The following is a 22,390-nucleotide window of genomic DNA, read 5'->3' on the forward strand; positions in this document are numbered from 1 at the left end:
GCTCTTTTTGTGTTGTGAGAAAATGCAGCACGTTTTATTAATTGGTTTCCGTTGTGGGAAAATGCAGTGAATTTTTCATGTGTGCTGTTAAATGGATAAAAATCTTTTAATAATTTACTGGTGTTTTTTGTAATTGCAGGTGTTGACTTAAATTGAGCACGTTAAGATCTCTCAGCCACCGTAGTTTTTAATCCACTGATTAATCAAAACATCAAACATATTAAATAAACATTTTAAAATAGCATTTGCTGAAATGCTTTTATTCTTTTTTTAACATGTTTGAATTATTAAATTGATCATTATTTTTCATTTGATTTTTAAGTGTCACTTTTGGTCAACCATAATTTTATGATTAAATATATTTAATATTTAATTTTTTATATTAAAAAATATATTTAATATTTAATGCTTAAATATGTATCTAGATATTTAGTTTTTATTCTGATATGTCTTTATTTACATGTCTTATCCACATTCTCCCATTTATGAATAGTGTTGATTTCGTTGAAATTCTGTATCATCAGGGTTTACTTATCAAGGCAAGTATAAAAGCAGATGACACAGTTTGGGACTTGTTTTAGTGTTTTCTGCGTTTGTTTCTGCACCCCCCCCCCCCCCTTTGTTCCAGTTCCTGCCACTAATTTCCTTCACCTGTGTCGAAGGTTAGTTCAATCTATATCACCTGTATTAGTTCATCAGTGAGTGTATTTGAGTTCCTCAACACCCTGTAGTTTTTAGCTGGTTTGGTTTTCTTTAGGTTTCTGTTGTTATTTACTGGCTCTATGTTTGGTTTCGTGAATGTTTATTTTATTAGATGTTTAATGTTTTCCCTTTGTTATTTTGTTTGTTTGTCTTGTACTCACTTTATGACAGCAGGGCTGATTGAGCAACTTCACAAACTCTTCTGAAATTTCATTAAAAGAATCTGAACACTGAGGTGATTTAGACATCATGAGCTACTGAACAACTCTAATATTCTGATTTCTTCTCTTTACTTGCATTCAGACACTGAATTTTCTTGTTTATTAATTTTCAGGTTCATGATGGTGATTCTGAGTAGTTTTCTGCTGCTTTTCATTTTCTCCATGGGGAATGCTGCAGGTAACCAGTGAACTTGTAAAGTCTTTCTTTAAAAGTTTTACTTGGGTTCAAAGAGAATAAGGATTGTGCATGTTTACCAGACTTGATCATGATTTCTTAAGTGTCAAATGAATTACTAATGTTGGTGGGAATATCACAACACTGTATTTATATACTGTGTAGACTTGGATGAGAAATGACCCCTTTTTTTTTTTTTTTTTTTTTTTTTTTTCTTTTTTTTTTTTAATTTGGACAGCATAGTGGAGGTCACAGACAGGAAAGTATTGAGAGAGGGAAAGGTTACACAATACCTTTTCTTTTTTTTTCCTTTTTTTTTTTTTTTAATATTTAACCAGATATTTCATTTTTACAGACCCCCAGTTTACAGACCCTCATGTTTACAGACCCCCAGTGATGTGATTTTTTTTTTTTTTTTTTTCTTTTTTTTTTTTTCTTTCTTCCCGCAGGTGAGAGTTCATAAAGCTTGAACTTTGCACCGCAGCAAACTGCGAAACTTAACGCGTGACCCTGCATTTCCGGTCTGACGCATGCGTATGAATGGAAGGCTATGGGGTTAAAACCCCAGCATGACTGTAAAGTCAAATCATGGATTTGCACTTCATATTAGTCAATGCATTAAGCTCTCTGTACTTCATTTTCAGAATATTTATTATGTTTTGTTTTTTTTTCAGTGATGTAGGTCTTTTGTACCGCTCCGTGTTGCAATTATAACAATTACATTTTTTTTTTCTTTTAATGATAAACATGCCTTGCGATGTTGATTGTTCCCAGTTTTGTGATGTAAACTTTTTTGCAATAATAAAAAAAAAAAAAAAAATGTATCAATGCATTAAGGAATTAGGCGGAACTATCAAAACTGAAAGTATTCGGCGGAGGCAATTGGCTGACGGAGCTTGCCGAGGAGATACGGAAAGTGCCGAGTCAACGCGGAAGACGGAAAACTCACATGGCAGATGCATGCAGACAAGCGCTGAAAGCTGGAGAACGCCATCGCTGCATTAATAAACACTCACGATTGCATGCATAAAGTTTAAACCTGCAGTGAGTGAGAAAGGGGAAGCACATCAGCACTTGGTCATCTCAGGGACGCTGATGGTATGAGAAATGACTTTTTCTAATTATAAAGGACCGTCATAGAGGTAAAGTTGGTTTTATATTGGGATATTCAGAGATTCTCCCTAATAATTTAGTTTCATAAAAGTATTATTTGCAAACTAAATAGTGAAATCATATTAGCAGCCAATAACTATCAAAGTACAACATTGTTCACAGTCAAATAAACAGTGTTAATGTTGTTTTCAAGTCATACTTGCATGCTAATTTCGATAGAATATTCAAAGTAACATGGTAAACAACATAGACTTCTAAATGAAAGAATGTGCGAATATAAAACCAACTTTACCTCTATAGGACCGTCCTATGCATTGCCTTATCCATAATTATGTGCAATATAAAACATAACTGCTATTTTGTTGCACTGTAGTTGATTATTTTGTGCATTATAGTATTTTGTGCACAATATTCAGTTAATTATACTGTTCATTTTAAATAGTTAATGTAAAGTAAAATGTTTGCATTAATACTGGAAATATTACTTGAATATGCTAATTATCGGACACTGAGACAAAGTTTGTAAAGTAAATGTCTTTATTTACATTATATTGTGTTCTGTTTAAGCCAGTATTGGTAATAATGTATATTTTATATATTTTGTTCCTTTTCTAAGGTTATCAACCTATTGCTACTACTACTGTTACACCGCTACAGTGTTGCATTATTGGACAAACTAAATGCTTGTCAAATCTGACAAACTTGAAAATACAAATGCTGAAACAGCTTTGAAGTTGTCCCCTGTTATTGGCTGAAGCTCTTTCAAGTTAGAAGCAGATACTGATGTGTGAAACCCATAATAACTCGACAATGACTGCAGCTTAGACCGGAAACAGTGGGAAAGATCGATTGGTTAAGTAATTTTGATTTAATTGACGATTTGTAAATATTCCAAGAAGCAATTACTCCCAATGCTGTATGTCTGGGATATATGGGAAAATGGTGCCAGGTTATTATTATTAAAGATATGCTGAAGTTGTGTGATTCCCTTATCTGCCCGTGTGCGAAAGTTCAGTGGCTAATTGTTAGCTATGAAATCAGGATTATTCCAGATTGGGGCGTATTTAAATGGTGTGAGTGGGGAATTTGTGACCTGATGGAATTTGCTAGAGTTGGGGTCAAGACCACCTTTGTCGAGTCCAAGTCCAAAAGGGGTTGAGTTGGACTTAAGTCCGAGTTCTTAACATCCGAGTCGAGTCCGGCCAAGTTCACACAGTCATAAAACTCACTCATTAATTTTCTTTTGGCTTAGTCCCTTATTTATCAGGGGTCGCCACAGTGGAATGAACGACCAACTAGTCCAGCATATGTTTTACGCAGCGGATGCCCTTCCAGCCGCAACCCATTCACTCTCATTCACACACACACACTCACAAATCTTGGACATTTTAGTAAATTCAATTCCCCTAAAGCGCATGTGTTTGGACTGTGGGGGAAACCGGAGCCCCCGGAGGAAACCCACGCCAACACGGGAAGAACATGCAAATTCTACACAGAAACACTCCTGGCCTAGTCGGGACTTGAACCAGTGACCTTCTTGCTGTGAGGCAACAGTGCTAAGCACTGAGCCATGGTGCCACCAAAGTTAAAAAAAATTGAAAATAATAGTAATAAAATGATGATAAAAATAATAAATCAAATTTCAATTAACAATTAAACTGTTAAATAATATTTTAAATCTTTGATACATTTTACAAAATGCCTTGTTGAAAATAGGTGAATATATGTAGAACTTTTATTATTTTACAAGACCCACACATTTGACATTATTCTCATGCCATTTCTCACATTTCTTCTGTTTAAATTACGTTAAAAAATGAAAACAGTATGAGGATGATCTTATTTTATCTAACCATGCTATGATGCAGAAAGGAGGGATGAAGAGTCGGGGAGGTAAGATTAGGCCTAAAACAGTTCACAATTCAGGTCTAAAAAGACAACAGATAATTCACATTCATTCATTTTCTTTTCGTCACTTTATTTAATCAGGGGTCGCCACAGCAGAATGAACTGCCAACTTATCCAGCATATGTTTTACACAGCGGATGCTTTTCCAGCTGCAACCCAATACTGGGAAACATCCATTCACTACAGACAATTTAATTCATCAATTCCCCTATAGCACATGTGTTGGGACCGTGGGGGAAACCAGAGCTCTCGGAAGAAACCCACGCCAACACGGGGAGAACATGCAAACTCTACACAGAAACACCAACTGACCCAGCTGTGGCTCGAACCAGTGACCTTCGTGCTGTGAGGTGACAGCACTACCCACTACGCTACCGTGCAGCCCACAGATAATTCTATAAAACATTTTTTTTGTATCTTATGGAATTGTCAATTTAAATTAATATTCTTGCAAAAGACTTCTTAAATGATCTTAGTATATCACTCCAGCTGTGTCTTTGTCTTCCAGTTACATTTAGGACAAATTTCTGTTATTTATTAAGAATATTAATTGTATAATAATATTAATAATACTTTTATTTATTTAAAATAAATCTAAACATTTTAATTTGTTTATAATAAACATTATAAATAAATGGTGGGCAGGGGGCTTTTGAAGATAGGTCATGGTCCTGGTCCTCAGTTTAAAAGACAGTGATGACATCAGCATACAACTATGCATAATTCTGAATAATTTCTAAATGAAACTATGATGCTAATACTAATTATGCTATACTCATATTCTTGCACTTTGTCATTGACTACATATAAATAGACTATTTTCAAATCAGAAATTTGTCATTATCAGATTCTCTCTTGCATATTCAACATGTAGGGCAGATATACTGCCGCACACAATCAGTAAAAGTTTATTCTCACACAGAAGACTCACACTGTGGACACAGGAAAACTCAATCTCTCCAATGTCTCTCATCATAATATTACCTGAATATTAATTTTTACACAAACCTTATTCTCTCTTTAAAAAGATTATAATATTGCTTGAATTTGTGGACTTAGTCCAGTGATGATCCATTCTGATTGTTGACTGGATTTAAATATAACTCTATATTAAATCCATTTGTGCTTATATTGACTTAATATGCAACTACAAGCAAGATCATTATTACAACATTTTAGCTATTCCATCATTTAATTACTGTAAGTTTACACACTTTATTCTTTCCTAACTCTACCACTCCCCCCCCACCCCCCAATCCGAAGCTGATCTGGGATCTGGGATGAGTTTATTATTAGGAACGTGTCCGTCAGTCAGCATGCAGGCTACACTGATTCAGAAACTGTGACGATCGACGCACCGCTTTAATGGAAAGAAAGTGAATGCAGACGTTTTTATATTCATTTTAACGTGCTTTCAAGTCAAAAATAAAGCGAAAGCAAAATTCTCTTGAACAGCTCTTCCAGTTCTATCACTTTTGAGATCGGCTGTGTTGACGGTACATTCACTTTGCATAGAAATATTAAACATAAGGGGGAAGTAATGGAAAATGAAACGGGATGATAGCAGGATGTCATTACAGGAAAACTTTGAATATTATGGAGTCTGGATTTGAGAAGCCCTAGCCTAAATCAAGCGCTGAACGCATCTTTCTCTGGCCCAGAGCCAAAGTGCAAAACTTTAAATCTGGCAGTTCTTTGCGGATATATTGACACCAATATAAACAACAAAACAATATCTTCAGTATATATAAACATCGTCCCTATGATATAAATATACAATTCAAATAAGCTCTTACCTTTCTTTGTTTTCTTTCAACACATCGGTAGAAGACAAACTATGGCTGATTTTGAAGACATTATTGTCCTAGACCTAGCCACGCTGATATGGCTATTTTTGGTTAGACGTTGAAGGTAAAGGCGTGCTGCTGCTGCCTGCCGGTGCGGTGGCGGAAATAAATGCTGGCAGCCAGAGAGTTCGCTAAATTATTGTTATAGTTTCACACTGTTATTTATTAATTTTTAATCTCTTTATTTGTGTTGTGAATGATGTGGACTCGACTGGACTCGTGATATTTCTGTAGGGTTGTCAATTTAATTCTTGGGGTCATGATTTTCCAGTAGAATTGAACAGGTATGGGTGGGTTGTATTGGAATCAGTGAAAATAAATAGTTTACTCTTAGGAGTATGGACGTTTTGGTTACTGATATTCTGCCCATGATGGACAGTGGTAAGTTTATCCAATGCTGAAGATCGTCATCTTTTTTTTAAGTAACAGAGTGTAGTTGAGGGCAAACAACTCTGACAGCCTGGGGGAACATTAAACCCAAATATGTGATGTAGTTGGTGTACAGAGGGATTTGTGGTGTTTGGGATGTCACATCCACACTGGTGGAATTTAATAGGCGTATAGCAGACTTATTCTAGTGAATTGAGTATTCAGAAATATTTGATAGAGTGTCAATAAGTTTTATTGTTTCTTGTAATGATGTTTTGGGATTTTGTAAGTATAATAATATGTCATCAGCGTAAAGACTTATTTTGTGGTGTATGTTTAATGTTTGAACTCCTTTGATGTAGATGTTTTGACGAATAGCTGCTGCAAGTGGTTCGATGAATATGGTGTGAAGTAACTCAGGGGCATATTGCAATGGTCAACACGAGTTGAATCTGAAATCTTGGGCAAGTGCCAGATTGTCTCAGTCATTGAACTGGCTTGAGGGCCTTATACATCACGATAACAGAGGATCAATTGATTGACTATTTTGACCAATACTCTGTACGCAGATGTTCGAAAGACCCTTTAGCCAACTTAGCAAATGACAATGGGGCTTTACAGGATTTTCAGCGGGAACCGCCTCACGAGACTTTTGAATGACTCCTCTGCATGGTCATGTGCTCGCCTTGAGCACATCCTGCCAGATGTACAATTTCGTAGAGACAAAGAGAAATAATGCATACGAACAAAAGACAATCTCTTAAAATGTTAGAACTTAGGCAGATGTATCTTTAAATAATATGCCCTAGTTTTCCTCATATGCTGTTTATTCCACGAACCAGGTTAATCAATGTGTTGTTTTAACCCTTATAGCAGATTAAAATTATCTGTATGTGTCTGAAATGTATGATGTCTGGTATTGAACAAAAGCTGGGGACATTTGCAATACATTGGTGTAAATGAAAAACTAGTAACACAAACAGTATTCGTCTTGTAACCTTTGATGTGATATAGTCACAAAACTTACCACGAGAATTCTACATGCAGTCTGTTAATTATTGACCCTTTCTACAATGGTACGGGGCATGGCCCCGCCCTTCATGGCAACTGCTTATTGGAAGACAGTGCCATGGGGATGGACCAAACCACGTCACTTAAAACACCTTGCAAGAAACTTTGCTTTTTGCATTAGCTGGCTTGCACATGCTATTGCTTTCTGCCCCCGTTCGCCTGCTCGGACATTGCGCCGCCAAGCGATTGGGTCACCACGAACTCTCCATGCAAACCTCTTAAGTTTCGGGACCACCGAAACCGCACGAACTTCCGCAAACCAACTCTCAGCAGTCCGTCACCTCGGTAACCCAGAACGACCCACTCACGAGCGAGGGAATCCCAAGGACGTCACAGAAGCCACAAGCCAATCAGGAGCACCGTATTACCTTGAGGTCAGCCGGCAAGGACAATTCGACTTTGGCAAAAAGGGCGCAAGTACCACAAACTAATGTTGTCTCTTGCTGATCTGGTGCAGATTGATCTTAAGCAGTTAAAGATAAGCCAAATCTCTGCTTTTGTGGTTTCTCAGGTGTTATTCTAAGATCTTGTAAGAAGTATCAGAATTAGTTTGGGACGGTTGTTCAACTCATCTTACATCCTCTGAACTTCCTCTATGTGTATGTGTGAATGTGTGTGTGCGTTTGTTTGTTGTTTGCTTATTACGTAGTTAGTTTCATGTATCGTAGTGTAGCTCAATAAATCTTTGTTCTCAGTTTGTAAGAACTGTGTTCTTGTTTATGTGCTTCTAAGTCATTGCCTTGAGCTGTAGATCTTGTTACCTTGCTAAAAGTTAACCCAATACTGTGTTATGTTATTATCGTTGGCCACATAAATAATATTAACAAGATTGGTAAGATACGATGTCTTCTATTTGCAGGACAAATGGTAGATAAAGAGTGAATCTTTTAATCTGATTCAGTCGAATCTTAATTGAGTCGAATCAATGATTCGAATCTTTAAAGAGCCCATATTATAGATGAAATAGGGTCATATTTAGGTTGTAAGGGTCTCCAACAACAGTCTAATATGCATGCAAGGTCAAACAACACTTTGATGGTCTTATAATATGCATTTATTTTTACCTAGTTATCCCAGCGACTCCCATATGAATCGTTCAGCGATTCATTTGTACCCAAACCCGTCCTCAGCGCGAAGCTAATCTGCGCTGATTGGACCAATGACAGCCTGCTGCGATTGGTCGACGACACTGACAGGCTTCAGGGCGAGACAGAGTGAAATGCCCAGCAGATTATCAACAATATAAAAGTAGTCACAGTGTACACACGCTTCATAGTGGATTTTGGCTGCCAGTGGGTGAATGTAAATACAGACGATGGACTAGAAAATACTGACGACTAACTATTTTATCAAGCAAAAAGTCCAAGAACTGGCGAGGATATGTCCTAGCAGTCTACTTGCTCTTTTTACACACACGCACACACAGGGCCGGCGCGTCCAGAATAGAGACGGCGCGGCGGCGACACCTCCCTCCCCCTCCGCGTCCTCAGTTACATCCGCGATTACAACCCTAAGATTTCAACCGCGACACCCCCTAAAGTCCTCACTTTACAAACGGGTCCCTTTGATCACCCTTTGCCTAGAGCTTTACCCTATTCAGAGACACGCGCACACACACACATCAACCTCCTAAGAGGAGACACTCACACAAACGACCGTCCTCAGAGGAGCCACACACACACACATTACACACACACACATAGCTGACTATCCATAAACAAAGCGGCACGCGTCGCGTTTTCAACGTGGCTTTACACGCGATATGAGAATATAAAGAGTTAACCTGATACAGTAAACGCGGTTACAAGTAACAAAGCACAACTAAATGCATAATTTGCAAGCTAGAGTAAACGAGGCAACAATTTTAATCGCACGTACTTACACTGGTGAAATGGGGGAAGAAACTGATTCATGATCCACTGATCCTTGTTCTGACAGTCTTTACCGATCCTTCCTTTAACAAACTGATGAAGTCTTCTTTGTAAGCAGGTAGTTTCCAGAGGCTCTCGATCTGCTCAAGGCTAGGCTATATGCTAAGGTTTCATCTTTGGGTGAACTGTCAATAATCTCCATCTGCACAGCGTGACTTCAATCTACCGGTGTCTGTGTGTGTCTCTCTGTGTGTGTGTGTGACTTTTTTCTGTTAGTGGGCGGAGCCGCAGGTTTCAAATCTCCCGGGCTTGCGCGTGCAACTACTTGTGTTTCGTGGCTGCGTCATCGCGAAACACCTAATAACTCGTTATCAAGACGACTCGTTTGAAGCACTATGAGTCGACTCTTTTATAGATGAATCAATAGTTTTAAACACTGTACACTTACAGATTTAAGCCTTAGCTGGATATTTCACTTCACTTAGAGCTGTGTGACACACTACATGGAAGGGCATTTTCAAAAAGCCATAATATGGGCTCTTTAAGATACAGTTCATTGAAATGAGCTAATAAATCCCTGATCGATCTTAAAACGTAGGTTGATCCCCTATATATATATATATATATATATATATATATATATATATATATATATATATATATATATATATATATATATATACACATACATACATACATACATACATACCCACACACACACACACACACACACAATAGATTAGAAATTAAAATGTGTATGTGTTAGGGTTTGGTTTAAATAGTTATATATACACACACACACAAACATGTTTGTGTAACGTTTTCAATGTATATCGAAGTTTGAAAAAGTCAAGGTTTCAAAACTGCCAAAAGTTTCTGCTATATTGTTCCTACGGTGTATGTAAGGTTTTTTTTTTTTTAAATTACGTTTTTTTTTTTTTTTTTTTTAGGACAACAGTATCTCCAGCAGAAAATATATCCAAAGATGCCATTTTAAAATGTAAAGAAGTCAGTGTTTTTTAAGCTAATAAAGACAGCAGAAGTCAATGATTCATTTTCATTCTTTACTTTACTATTACCATCTTTACTATTCCAAATAATTTAAAATGTTTCTCAAAATAAAATATATTGTGCTCAAAAGGGAAAAGGTTTTGTTTTTTACCCAGACATTTAAAGAGAATATATTTTAGAGCAGTAATCACAATATTGAGAAACTGATTTTTTCATCCAAGGTTATCATACCATCAGAATCTTATACCGGCCTATGTCTACAATGGAAAACACAGGAGAAATTGTATTAGCCTTAACCAACAGGTCAATTAAACAGAACAGTTTTTTTATGAATTTTTTATAAAATTCTGGCAGTAATTTGGGAAAGCTTGCATTTGACTATTACCACCAAAGCACCAATGGTTTAGAACAATACCTTTCTAACGAGACCATACATATATCCACAGCAAAATATAAGCAAATTAGACGTTAAAGCTCACTCCAGCCATTAAGAGTTCAGATCAGTATTCATGTAAGAACAACAAAGTGCTAACGAGACTATTCATACCTCCATCACCCAGCAACATTAGCTAATTAATAACATTAACACCCACTCCGGCCAACAATTGAGAGTATAGATCTGTGTTCATGTAAGAACAAATTATGTTTCAATAAATTTTGTATGTACAGTATATATGTGTATTATTAAAATATATTTTGTTCTTACATGTATGTAACAATTTAAGAATAATATATATTAAAATACATTCAACATCCAAACTGGCAGCTTACATACAAAGTACTTCACTTTAAAAGATTTAACTTAAAATGGCAAATAACTCAGGAAACATTTGTTTCCGATTCTTCAAGACTCCAGGTCCACTCGAGAGGTCTCTATGACCTCTGACCTGGCTGGCTAGATCCTGAGGAAACAAATCATTTGGCGTACAGAAAAACAATCATGCACCTATTACTCCAGATTTACTCTAAAGAGAGATGACACCATGGTCATCATATGATCTAGACTCTTAACCATTCAACTTTATTAATAATCATAAGACATAAGAAAGGATATGTGTTCCTCCATCCTGGAGCAGACATCTACCAGAAAATCAAATATTCTATTTTATTTATTGTATCTATCACCAAACTAAGTATAAATCAACTTTAAATGTGTTACAAGTCTTTTTTTTTTATTTGAATTTCAAGACCCTAACACATACTCTTATGGATAAACAATTTTATTGACAAGCTTTTTATTTTTTCATTTAATTGTCTTATTTAAAATTACACACACACACACACACACACACAAATATATATAAAACCATATAATCGATTATTACTGAAAATTATATTTTTATTTTAGGTTTTATCTTTAAATAAAAAAGCTCATTCCTTTGTTCCTGTACCTGGAGTTGGGGTGGGCTGCAGTAAACCCCAAACCTTCACAAAGCTGCTCTTGGTCTTTTCATTCTATAACATGTTGTTTTATTATCCACACAGATCCTTTCACAGCAGCATGTTTTTCCTCTGCCCTGTGTGCAAAAAGGCTCCTCACTCTCTTCCTGGGCATCTCAGGGAGGTGTGTATGAGGAACAGCACAAAGGCAGAGATCCAGGCTGTCGTCATAGAGGCCAAGAAGGAGTTGTCTGAATTCTGCCACAGAGGACGTTTCTGGGAGTTTGGAGAAATTCGTGACATATTGGACTCTACTAATTCTCTAGACAGGTTTGTAACTTCTATGATTTGATGTATCTGGCTTCAAATCAAACATCTACACATTAATAAATCTGCATTTTTGGTATTGTTTATTTGACCTTATTTTATGTTCCTTGTTTTAGGATGATTGCGGAGATGCAGTCAAGGGGGTTGGTCATTAATAACTTACCTTCACTCCTCCCGGAACCAGCTCAATCGACTACATCTTCTGTGTCTCAAAGCTCTGGAGAAGGTCCAGTTGAGCCTCCAAATGAGCCCTTATCTGACGAGAGCTCTGGAGAGTACTATCAGAGGTACAGTTTCACATCGGCATTCCCAAAAATTAAATGTACACTGTGGATATGATTTCTCTTTAATGTACACAGTCGTTTTAATCACCTGCTGTTTATTGTTTTTATTTCAGCACTGTTGGACCGAAGTGGACCTCTTCTGTGAGGGTGGAGATGGTCAAAAAAGGCTTTTACAATAAGCACTCCATTGACCACCCCCTTCTAGCAGGATTTAATAAGGACCTGCACATTGACCTAGGACATAAAAACAGCAAACAAGTAGTAAGTTAATTAAATGAGTGAATATATATTATACATGCAAAAAAATTTACATGCAGGTCTTGCTTTATGCAGGAGAGTTTATTTAATTGTGAAATGTGTCATTTCAGGTGGAAACAGTGTCCAGGTTCTTACATTACATGGACCCCACTGAGCCAAACTTGATGTTTGTTCGTCAGGTGGAGAAAGTGCGAGAGTACTTTAACATCTTGTCAGATACAAAGCTCTCAAAATGGACAGTGTTCAACTACTGGAAGAGTCTCAAGAGGTCGGTAATGTGGAACAACCACAAGTTTGCCATGTACGTGTTAACTAATCATGTCAGCTGTGCTGTGTTCTGACTGTAACAACCTAATTTTGATCTCTTTTCAAGGTTCATGAAATACATTATTACCTCCACAGACATTCGCCACAACAATCCATCTCTGTTCCAGGACTGTGAGAGTTTTTTGGATGTGCTGTATGAAATAGAGAGTGCTATGTCCAAAAAAGTGAGCATGGAGGTCACAGGGAAAAAATCAGAGCTTGGGAATGGCAAAGAAATTTTGCCAAAGGACTGCCTTGCTGTTTTGGAGGCTGCATTCAAAGATTTCCAGGCCGTGATGTGTAAAATGCAGGATCCAGGAGCCATCACAGGGGACTGTTTGACTAAAAATGAACGGCTGCTCGTCCTGTACTACCTGGAGGCTATTATCATGCTGAAGCTACTTCAGCGACCTGCTGTAGTGACACAGATGACTGTAAGTGTTTGTTTTTCCCTCCCTTCTCTTCTTTCGTCCTATGCTTCATCAATGTGCAAAACTGTCTGTTTGCAGGTTGAGGATTGGGAGGGGAGAAGCCGGATAGAGAATGGTGTCTGTGTTGCAGTGAAGGAGCACAAAGTACAGTTGTCACACGAACAGGAACTTGTAAGTTTATATCGTACTTTAAATCATAACAGCAATAAATATATTGTGGTTAAGTCATACTTATTTTTGTCCTTTTCTCTAACTAGTGGTTTGACTTGTACTTCAATGAGGTGCGGCCAGCAATGCTACAAGAAAACCGCACCGGCGACGATGTGGCAGTTGATTCATTTTTTGTGTCAAGTAGTGGGAGATCGATTTATAACCCCTCCAATGACTTAAAAAGACTACATGACAAGTAAGCAACATTACACCTGTCTTTAACTCTACGTGTTCATCCGTCCAATTTTTGCATTCTTACGATGCCTTGTGTTTCAGATACAGTCTCCCCAGTGTGACCTTTGGTGATGCCCAGAGAGTGTTTGAGGCAGCAGCACAAAACCTGAAGTCAGAAGTGGAGAGAAATGTGTTGGCACGGCTGTTTGGGCAGCCAGAAACAGCTGAAAGGAACAACATGAGGAAAACGTCTTCAGATGCATTTCTGGCTCTAAATGTGCTTGATCAGCTTGCTGGAAAAACACGGTAAGAATCTAACAACAATGATCCTTATTCTTAAATTTGCAACCCACAGCCTTGCCATTCCTTCCTTTAATATTTATTTTTTGTGATCTTATAGACAAAGGTCCAGTAGAGCTTCCAGCCAAGAGACAAGGGTGGACGAAGAGACAGCCTACAAAACTCTTGAGCAGTTCTGTCCAGTGACTCTGGAGGGGCCTCCTCCAAAAAGGGCACGCAGGAATGAGCTGTGTGGCTCAGAACATGAGAGGCACTGCTATGACCGCTGGCGTAGCGAGCAGCTCAAGCTGCGTGAACAGCATGCTCTTGGTGAGTATACAGATGATTAATGACACAAACAGTGTAATTGAGTGAGAATAGCCAAATACTGATGTGTTTTGTGTTTCTAGAACACTTTGCTGGACAGCAGCCATCAGAGTCCAAAATAAACCGCTGGATGGACAAACAAGGGTGGACGTCAAATGTCCCACAGGCTTCAGTGGTTCTGAAGCAGTGGAAGCCTGTTGCCAGGTTGGACTCGGTCATCGACAGCAGCTTTGTGCATAAAATGATTTTGTCTCAACGCTGGAAAGGACTGACTGTCAGACCCGTCCCTGACAAGGGTGATGGTGTTTTCACCAAAAAACCCTTTCAGATTGGGGAGGTTGTCTGTGAATACCACGGCCAGCTGGTTAGCCATGAAGATGGGATGGCAATTGTTTCGACCAGCGGCATTAGACCTGGACATTTGTTTTTTTATAAGAACAAGCAACATGAAGCCATGTGCATTGACGCACATGAAGAAAGTTGCCAGTGCCATCCCATGAAGTTCAATTACGGACGCCTGATACGTCACTCCAGCAAAAGAGCCAATATCCGGCCCAGGCTGTATGTCCTTAATGATAGAGACATCATTCTCTTCATTGCTACAAAAGACATTTTGAGTGATGAGGAGTTACTCTATAATTATGGCTCAAAGAGGAGATCTTTTGCCGGGAAAGGGCTGGAATTGGACTGGATGTGAAAGAACATCTTTCCATCCCCCATTCTCACTCACTTCTAACATGTCCAACTCCAAGTTTCCACCTGTGGCCATATTCTCTCCTCTCTCTCTGGACTCTGGTCAACCATCCCTGCTCTTCTCACCCTGAAGGATTCTTCCTGCAATGTCAAGCACCAACACTTCTCTCTAAATAGAGACTTGGTTGTAATAGGCTGAATGAGTGGGTCTTACAAACCATTCACCTTTACTTCCAGAGAACTGTATTTTCTCTTACTGACTTGTCTTTTTTCACTCTTTTTTTCTCATAAGTTTCCTTTATGCAATAGTGAGAGTGTGAGTAGGCTACTCCATATTCTCTCCTCTCTCTCTGGATTCTTTGCAACACATGTGGAATTACAGCCTGGTAAGTATGCTGAAGCTGCTCGTAACCCTCCCTCCCACGAACCCTTAATTTCAACCACAAGAAAAGCCATGGACCTCACTGCTGAGAATTAACCAGGCATGTTAATTCTCCAAAGCAAGCAATAGTATATTCATCCTAGGATTCACCACCATTTTTAATTTAAGACATTACCTATGTTGTCTCTATGTTGTTTGATTAATGTTCAGATTTTGTTCATTTGTTTGCACTTGTATGTACTGAAAGTTGTTTATTTTCTTTAGTGTTGTTATTATTTGATATTACTATTATATATAGTCTTCAACTGTGCTGTTATTAACATTCTTAATATAAAGTTGCAGAAATGACCCAGTGTCACAAAGTTCTGTTTCAGTGGATTCATATAATGCGTTTTAAACTAAATAAAGGTGTAAACACAGACACAGTGTTTAGGATATATTTAACAATAATTCAAACTATTTATTTCATTTAAAAACGAGTAATCCTTTAAAAGAAAAAAAACACCATTATATAAAACATAAAAAGATTTGCAACACTTTTTTCCCTTCACCTGAAAAGTGTGTGATAGTTTAAATAAATAAGAAAAATGACAGGGAAAAAACAACTCAATGATCAAATTTCAATTTTTCCATGTGATCAGCTGAGAGCAAGAAAGAAGGAATCCACAAATATCCACAATATCCTGGAAAAAACACTGAAATAACAGGCTCTGTATGAGAGCTGCTCTTTGAAGAGAATAAGGCAGCTAGCCTAATTAAAAAACGATAGCTACAGTCAAATACAATAAGAATTTATTTGAGCAAAAACGATAAAAAATCAATATATTTTGGACAGAATTCAGAGTAAAATGTAAGACATTATTTATAAAGACAGGCCTATAGAATTTTTTTTACAGTGTATGAACATGAATGGCAGCCGTTGTTTTTGATCTAACAGCAGCAAAACTGCATGCTGAGTTTGCGTCAGGATGATGATGATACATTTTTGTTTTTTTTTTCCTTTTTCAAAACAGTTCAGAACAAAACAAACAAAACAACAATAAAAACAAGCAAACAGACATTTTTAAAGGAACATGGAAACAAAAAAGACATACAAGTGTCAAAGGTCACCGAATACAATCTTATTTACATTCATATTTATCGTTAATATGTTGCTATGTAAAATTTTGTTAAGGGTTTCGTGTCAAAGATCAACAGGCTCCAAACATATATAAAATATAAGCACCACAATGAAATTAAAACAATACTTTTCTTCTCAACCATTTATCCCAGTATGCAGACATTTTATAGTCTTGTTGTCTCAAGGTAAATGTCAGTACTTCCATGTCATACACCTCTTTAACAATATCATACCATTCGCCTACAGATGGAGGATCTTCCTTGAGCCATTTCTTTGTAATGGCCTTTTTGCTAGTTGTTAGTAGTGTGTTAAGAAGATACACATCATTTTTGGTATTTCTGCAGAGTAAATTCACAGGTACATAATTACATTCCAGATTCAATCCCATTATTGCATTTATCTCTTTATTTAAATCTTGCCAATAGGTGTGTATAATATTACAGTGTCAAAATTTGTGGTAATGATCTGCCACTACATTTCCACGTTTTCTCCAGCATTGACCATTTTTTGATCTCTAGTTTGAAAGTATTTTATTTCAGGTGTTATAAAGAACCTGATTACATTTTTCCAAATAAATTCCCTTCATGAATCTGAATTAATTGTGACCATCTGTGTTTCCCAAATAGTTAACCATTCCTCATTTGTCATTTTTATATTGGCTTCCCTTTCCCATTTCTGCTTCACATACATTGGTGAGTGTTGGGGAACAATAGTCTGTTACGGAGGGGGAAGAGAGGGAAGAAGGGGGAAGAGAGTGAGGAGAGGAAAAAAGAGAAGAAAAGGAGGAAAAAAAGAGAAAGAAGAGAAGAAAAAGGGGCGGAAGAGGAAAATATTTTTTATTTAGTTTTTAATTTATTTACAGGTAAAAAAAAAGTCACTCTGTACTATTAATATTGGATTAATACTACATATTTTATTAGCTTTTTTTTATTTTAAATATATTTGCTTTTAAGTACATTTCTGCTAAGTATAGAGAAACTACAAACTAGTTTCTTTATTGAAACAGTATTTTCTGGACTATTTCATTTTGTGCCTATTTAATTTTTTGAATTATACTATAGCAAAACACAACCAACTAAAGAAACAAGCAGAGAAACAGTTAAAATGACCAAACATTTATTTAAAATTAGTCATAGCCAATTATTTACATTTACAATATAATAGCTCAACAGCAGTGCAAACAAGTGCAAAAGAAGAGAAAAAAATTACAATAAATTAAACAAAAATAAATAACAACACAAAATGAAATAAGCAAAGATAATTTCAATTGTAAAATAAATGATAAAAACAAATAAATTAGAAATTTACATTTTTTTTAATTATAATTTAAAGTAAAAAAAAACTACAAGTAAAATAAAAGACCCGTGAAAATATTTAAATGTGAATAATAAAAATAAACACTTCAGGAAGTTTCCAGGTCTTCTGAAACCGTTTTATTTTTCTCCTTTTTTAATTCTTTCCAACCACTGCTCCTTCGGCAATGCCTCTACAGAGGGGCAGTATATAATGCCCTTGTACTGGCTGTATCCAGTCTCCGCTGTTCTAAACTGCCCACATTTCTTACATGTATTATGCTGTACTTTGCGGGTCAGTTTACGAACGGGAGCGACAGCAGTACCAGGGGTGGATGGAATGGCAGGAGGGGCAGAAGGGAGGCCAAACCCAAAAGCCAGCATAGACCCCTGTGAGGCCACTGGCATCAGCATGACCAGTTGAGTCCCTGGTGGTGGAGCAGTAATAAGTTGCCGTTGAGCTTGCTGGATCTGAGCAGGTGGCAAAGCGGGTGGGTCTGACAAAATGGTCCTTTTTCTTTTTAGTTTAGCCTGGCCCACAGTGCTGCTGGGCAAGTGGTACTGGTGAGCCGGGCCTGGCTGAGGTGGTGGAGATGGGGGGCGCACATTGGCAGGCAATAGGGGGTCAGCTGCCACAGACAAGTGGCTTGGAAGTTGCAGCCCCTGCATTACAACTGCAGTGTCCTGCTGTTTAACTTTTTTATTATGCCACTGTACCAGGGTGGTGTGACTCACATCCACCAGTTGAAGGTTAGTCTGCTTCATCACTATAGCATTGGCCAGAATGCTGCGCCTGATTTTTCTGCAGTCTGCCAGGATGAGATCCCATCTCGACACTGTGCCGGTCCCCTTCTTTTTGGGTGTTCTATGTATGGCACAGAGCCTGACAAAAATAGTCTCAACCAAGCGACAGCAATCTGGCCACTGTGCAAGTGGAGCAGAGGTGGTCAGGGCATGCCCCTTCAAACTCTCCACTCCTGGGGTAAACTCCTGCCTCTTCTTCGTGGACCTAAACCTCCCTGTGTCCAGCTTTGCTTGATGCCTGGCTGCAAACACCACCCTCTGCTTGTCATAGTCCAGCAGGTTCTGCCAAAGAGCAACAATATTGCTCACCTAAGCAGAAAAAGCACATAATACATGCCAAATGAGAAAGCAAAATGTGCAAAAGGTAAGCAAGTATGACAAGTTAAAGAGTGAACAAAGAGTGGGTTTATATTCCTTACCTGCTGGTTGGTGAGGACAAGGTAGGGCTGATTCCTCAGGTCCACAAGATAATCTGCCAGGCTGTCCACTCTGTCCATACCTGGTACACCTGAGCCATCCACAGCCTAAAAAAATAAAAATAATAATTATAATACACATACATACACACACACACACACACACACACACACACACACACATATATATATATATATATATATATATATATATATATATATATATATATATATATATATATATATATATATATATATATTTATCAAACATAGGCACAAAACATAGATTGTTGATGTGTTAGATGCGTAAACAGAGATAGGTTACAAGATATTTACATACACCAGACTCAGATGTTGAAGTGCTTTGCTGCAACATGGAGGCAGCAACCAGGGTGGCAGAGGCATCAGGCTGGGTGGAGGGTTCAGTAGGTTGGGTGGAGTGGGCAACAGGTTGGGAGGAGGCATCAGAAAAGATTATGATTGCAGCAGGTTGGGAGGAGGAAGCATGCTGGATGGAGGAGGCAGGGGGTTGGGTGGAGACAGCAGACTGGGTGGAGGCAGAAGCAGGATAGGCAGTGGAGGCAACAGCCAGGGCAGTGGAGACAGCAGACTGGGTGGAGACAGTAGCAGGATAGGCAGTGGAGGCAACAGCCAGGGCAGTGGAGACAGCAGACTGGGTGGAGACAGTAGCAGGATAGGCAGTGGAGGCAGCAGCCAGGCCGGTGAAAACAGCAGAGGAGGTGGCAGTCAAAGTGGTGGAGGCTGGAGGGTGGAAGGAGGAGGTCGCAGCCAGGTCGGTGAAGGCTGGAGGGTGGATAGAGGAGGTAGTTGCCAGAGCGGTGGAGGCTAGAGGATGGATAGAGCAGTTAGTTGCCAGGGCGGTGGAGGCAGCAGGGTGGATGGAATAGACAGCAGCTGGGGTCATGGCAATGGGCTCAGAGGTGGGCAGGAAGTGGGAGGAGATGGAGAAGTTTGGGTCATCGGAGAGACTTGGCACAGTTATATCATATACTTCGTCCTTCCCGAAGCCCTCATCTTCTTCCCCACCTTTATCCACATCCTCCAACATTTCCTCTGTCTCCTCTGAGTCTGGGTTTAATGCCATTGGCTGTCCAGTCTGACTCAGGAGGTAGTCAACACCAAGCAGCTCTCCTACAAATGGAGAACAAAAAGACACAGACATATATGACTTATCATATTTAAAGCATTCCATAATAATACTACAAAGACTTTCAATAATATCTAGACTTCTGTATTTGCCACTCACCGCATGGTTGGCTTTGATGATGCAAATAATAAAAAAATAAAAATAAATAACAATGAACACCCCCAAACCAAAAGTATTATGCACATAGTTAAGTGTAGGACATACAGGTGTATTGGGCAGGAGGCCTGAATGTTGCTATAAAAGCCTTCAGGCTGTTGGTGTTGACAGAGTGGGCCATATCCACGGAGTACGTGAGAAGGGATGCTGGCTCGCTGGTCACAGCCGCAGTCCCTCGATCCTGGTTCCACCTGTTCAGGCCTTCCAGGAGGTATAGTTGAAATTCAGTGCAATGGCACTGGTTCCTAGCAGAAAAAAAGCAAATTAATAAAAAGGCACACTTTTCTACTTTTTAAAAATTATTTAAAAGTTCACACATGTGAGATATGAACCTGTTCAGGTGGCAATGAAAAGACTCCAGGGATGTGGACCCTCTAGCACACCGATATTTTGTCAGGATGACCCCAGACTGTGCCTACCTCTGTATAGAGTGGCATTCCAGGCACACCCTGGATGCATCTGACATGACGTTTTTGAACACGCCAGATGTGCTCCATGCGCACCTCATCCATTAAGGGCTCACCCATAAGGTCCCTCCCATTTGCTCCCCCGAGTTCCTGCAGCAGCCTCTCAATCAGGCATATGGTGTCTTCCTCGCCACGTGTCCTCCTGCGGCAGTAACGGCTAAGATCCTTTTTGGTGATGCTTCTGTCCACCATGTCATCACTTATAGATGGCACACCCTCCTGCATCAGCTGTTTTTTTTTAGCCTGCTGCAACAGGCTGAGATCTCCTGCATCCCACTCAAAGATACAGGCGGACAGGCATCCCATAAAGGTGGGGTATAGCGGATGGGCATCAGTGGTGCAGCCCACAGCCAGCCACCTCATAAAATGCCATATGTCCAGCCTTATGTGAAGATCTGGCCATTCTCCAAACCTATTCTGCAACTTACGGGTCGCTCCCTCATTTATGCAGCAGCCACAGTCCACATGGCGGTACCGCTCCATGACACCAGCCACCATTCTGTTCAGCCCTGGCCCCTCTTGCACTGTCAGGACACTGGTCAGAATCTGGCCAATCTCATTGCTAATGGAGGTCACCCAGAGTGCTGTCCCACGTCCATGACCAGCCAACTTCTTTGTGATCTGGAATTTATAAATGTAGCAAAGCATTTATGTTCGAATTTTATCACAGCCAACAATAATAATATGGCAATAATATAGAATTTTGAGAGTCAGTGATGCATTACCTGTTTGGTAGAATGAATCTTTAATATAGTCCCAAAGATGGATGTGATGCCGGCCTTAATGTGGTCTAGCCTGGAGAGGATGTCCCTGCCATACACTGAGAGTAGCCAACAACTGGTGGGGATGTCGATGGGCTCTGGAGGCTCCTGGCAGGCCACGAGAAAAAGGCTGGGTCGATCAACAAAGTCAGAACACTCTCCAAGATAGTGTGCCAACCTCTTCAGCCATTTCTCCCCATGGTTTTCTCTCAGCTGCTTCACCAGTCGAGCCGGACTGTTGCCCAATGTCCTGTCCCGGAGCAACCTAATGACAAGGATGTCACAGGCATACCTGAAATGCGCATTGTTGTTGTAATTAATTGCAGGTAATTATTGGAGGGTCAGTGGTTTGGGTCTACATAACTACCACATTTTCTACTCTGCTATACCTACTTGCAGGTCAGAATCAGTCTGAACATTTTCTGGTGTGGCAGGTCAAGCTGGTCACGGACAATCTGACTTGTTGACAGATAGTTCAGAGAACACATAGTGCACCTGAGTGTCTCAATCAACATCAGGTAGTATCTGTCAATGTCCAGGACCTTTCGAGCCCTCTTGTGGACACCATAACCTGTCAGATTCTTGCCACAAGTTGGGCAGGAGAACCTCACCTTCCACAGGTGGTAGGGCATCCACACCATTAACCTGCAGGACTATGCTAGAAACATTCTGAAGCTAGTGGTATGTACATCCTATCAAAAACATACTAAAAGGTTTTAAGCAAGCATTAATTACACAGAAAATATTCACCATTGACAAACTTAGAGGGGGCCTTAGGAAAGACCATGGCACTGAAGCCTCAGACTGTGCACCAGTGGTGCCAGGAGCAGTGTTTAAAGCCTCAGACTGTAGGCCAATGACGCCATG

The 22,390-nt window shown here is 39.1% G+C and overlaps 2 protein-coding genes and 1 pseudogene across 4 annotated transcripts; 1 reads left to right on the top strand and 2 right to left on the bottom strand.

The window, feature by feature from the left end:
• The window catches only part of LOC130221893 (zinc finger protein 721-like), a 461,849-nt pseudogene that overhangs the window by 245,748 nt on the left and 193,711 nt on the right, over window positions 1–22,390 (bottom strand).
• LOC130221914 (uncharacterized) lies at window positions 1,891–15,644 on the top strand. 3 transcript variants are annotated; one of them, XM_056454473.1, is made up of 12 exons: window positions 1,891–2,196; window positions 2,828–3,063; window positions 11,774–11,998; window positions 12,112–12,282; window positions 12,393–12,540; window positions 12,648–12,805; window positions 12,911–13,277; window positions 13,353–13,445; window positions 13,532–13,680; window positions 13,761–13,964; window positions 14,059–14,267; window positions 14,348–15,644. In XM_056454473.1, the coding sequence occupies exons 3-12, from the start codon at window positions 11,790–11,792 to the stop codon at window positions 14,959–14,961; spliced, it is 2,322 nt and encodes a 773-aa protein (XP_056310448.1). In that variant the 5' UTR covers window positions 1,891–2,196; window positions 2,828–3,063; window positions 11,774–11,789; the 3' UTR covers window positions 14,962–15,644. The 3 variants fall into 3 exon arrangements, with proteins under 3 accessions (XP_056310448.1, XP_056310447.1, XP_056310446.1); XM_056454472.1 differs by lacking the exon at window positions 2,828–3,063 and having other exon boundaries at window positions 1,892–2,196; XM_056454471.1 differs by lacking the exons at window positions 1,891–2,196; window positions 2,828–3,063 and having other exon boundaries at window positions 11,013–11,998.
• Window positions 17,830–20,489, bottom strand: LOC130221920 (uncharacterized). The gene is made up of 4 exons (XM_056454482.1): window positions 20,344–20,489; window positions 19,312–20,123; window positions 18,975–19,079; window positions 17,830–18,864 (listed from the first exon to the last, which is right to left on the bottom strand). Exons 2-4 carry the CDS (start codon window positions 20,074–20,076, stop codon window positions 17,893–17,895), a joined length of 1,842 nt encoding a protein of 613 aa, XP_056310457.1. The 5' UTR covers window positions 20,077–20,123; window positions 20,344–20,489; the 3' UTR covers window positions 17,830–17,892.

This window comes from Danio aesculapii, chromosome 4 (genome assembly GCF_903798145.1).
Source record: "Danio aesculapii chromosome 4, fDanAes4.1, whole genome shotgun sequence".
Taxonomy (NCBI): domain Eukaryota; kingdom Metazoa; phylum Chordata; class Actinopteri; order Cypriniformes; family Danionidae; genus Danio; species Danio aesculapii.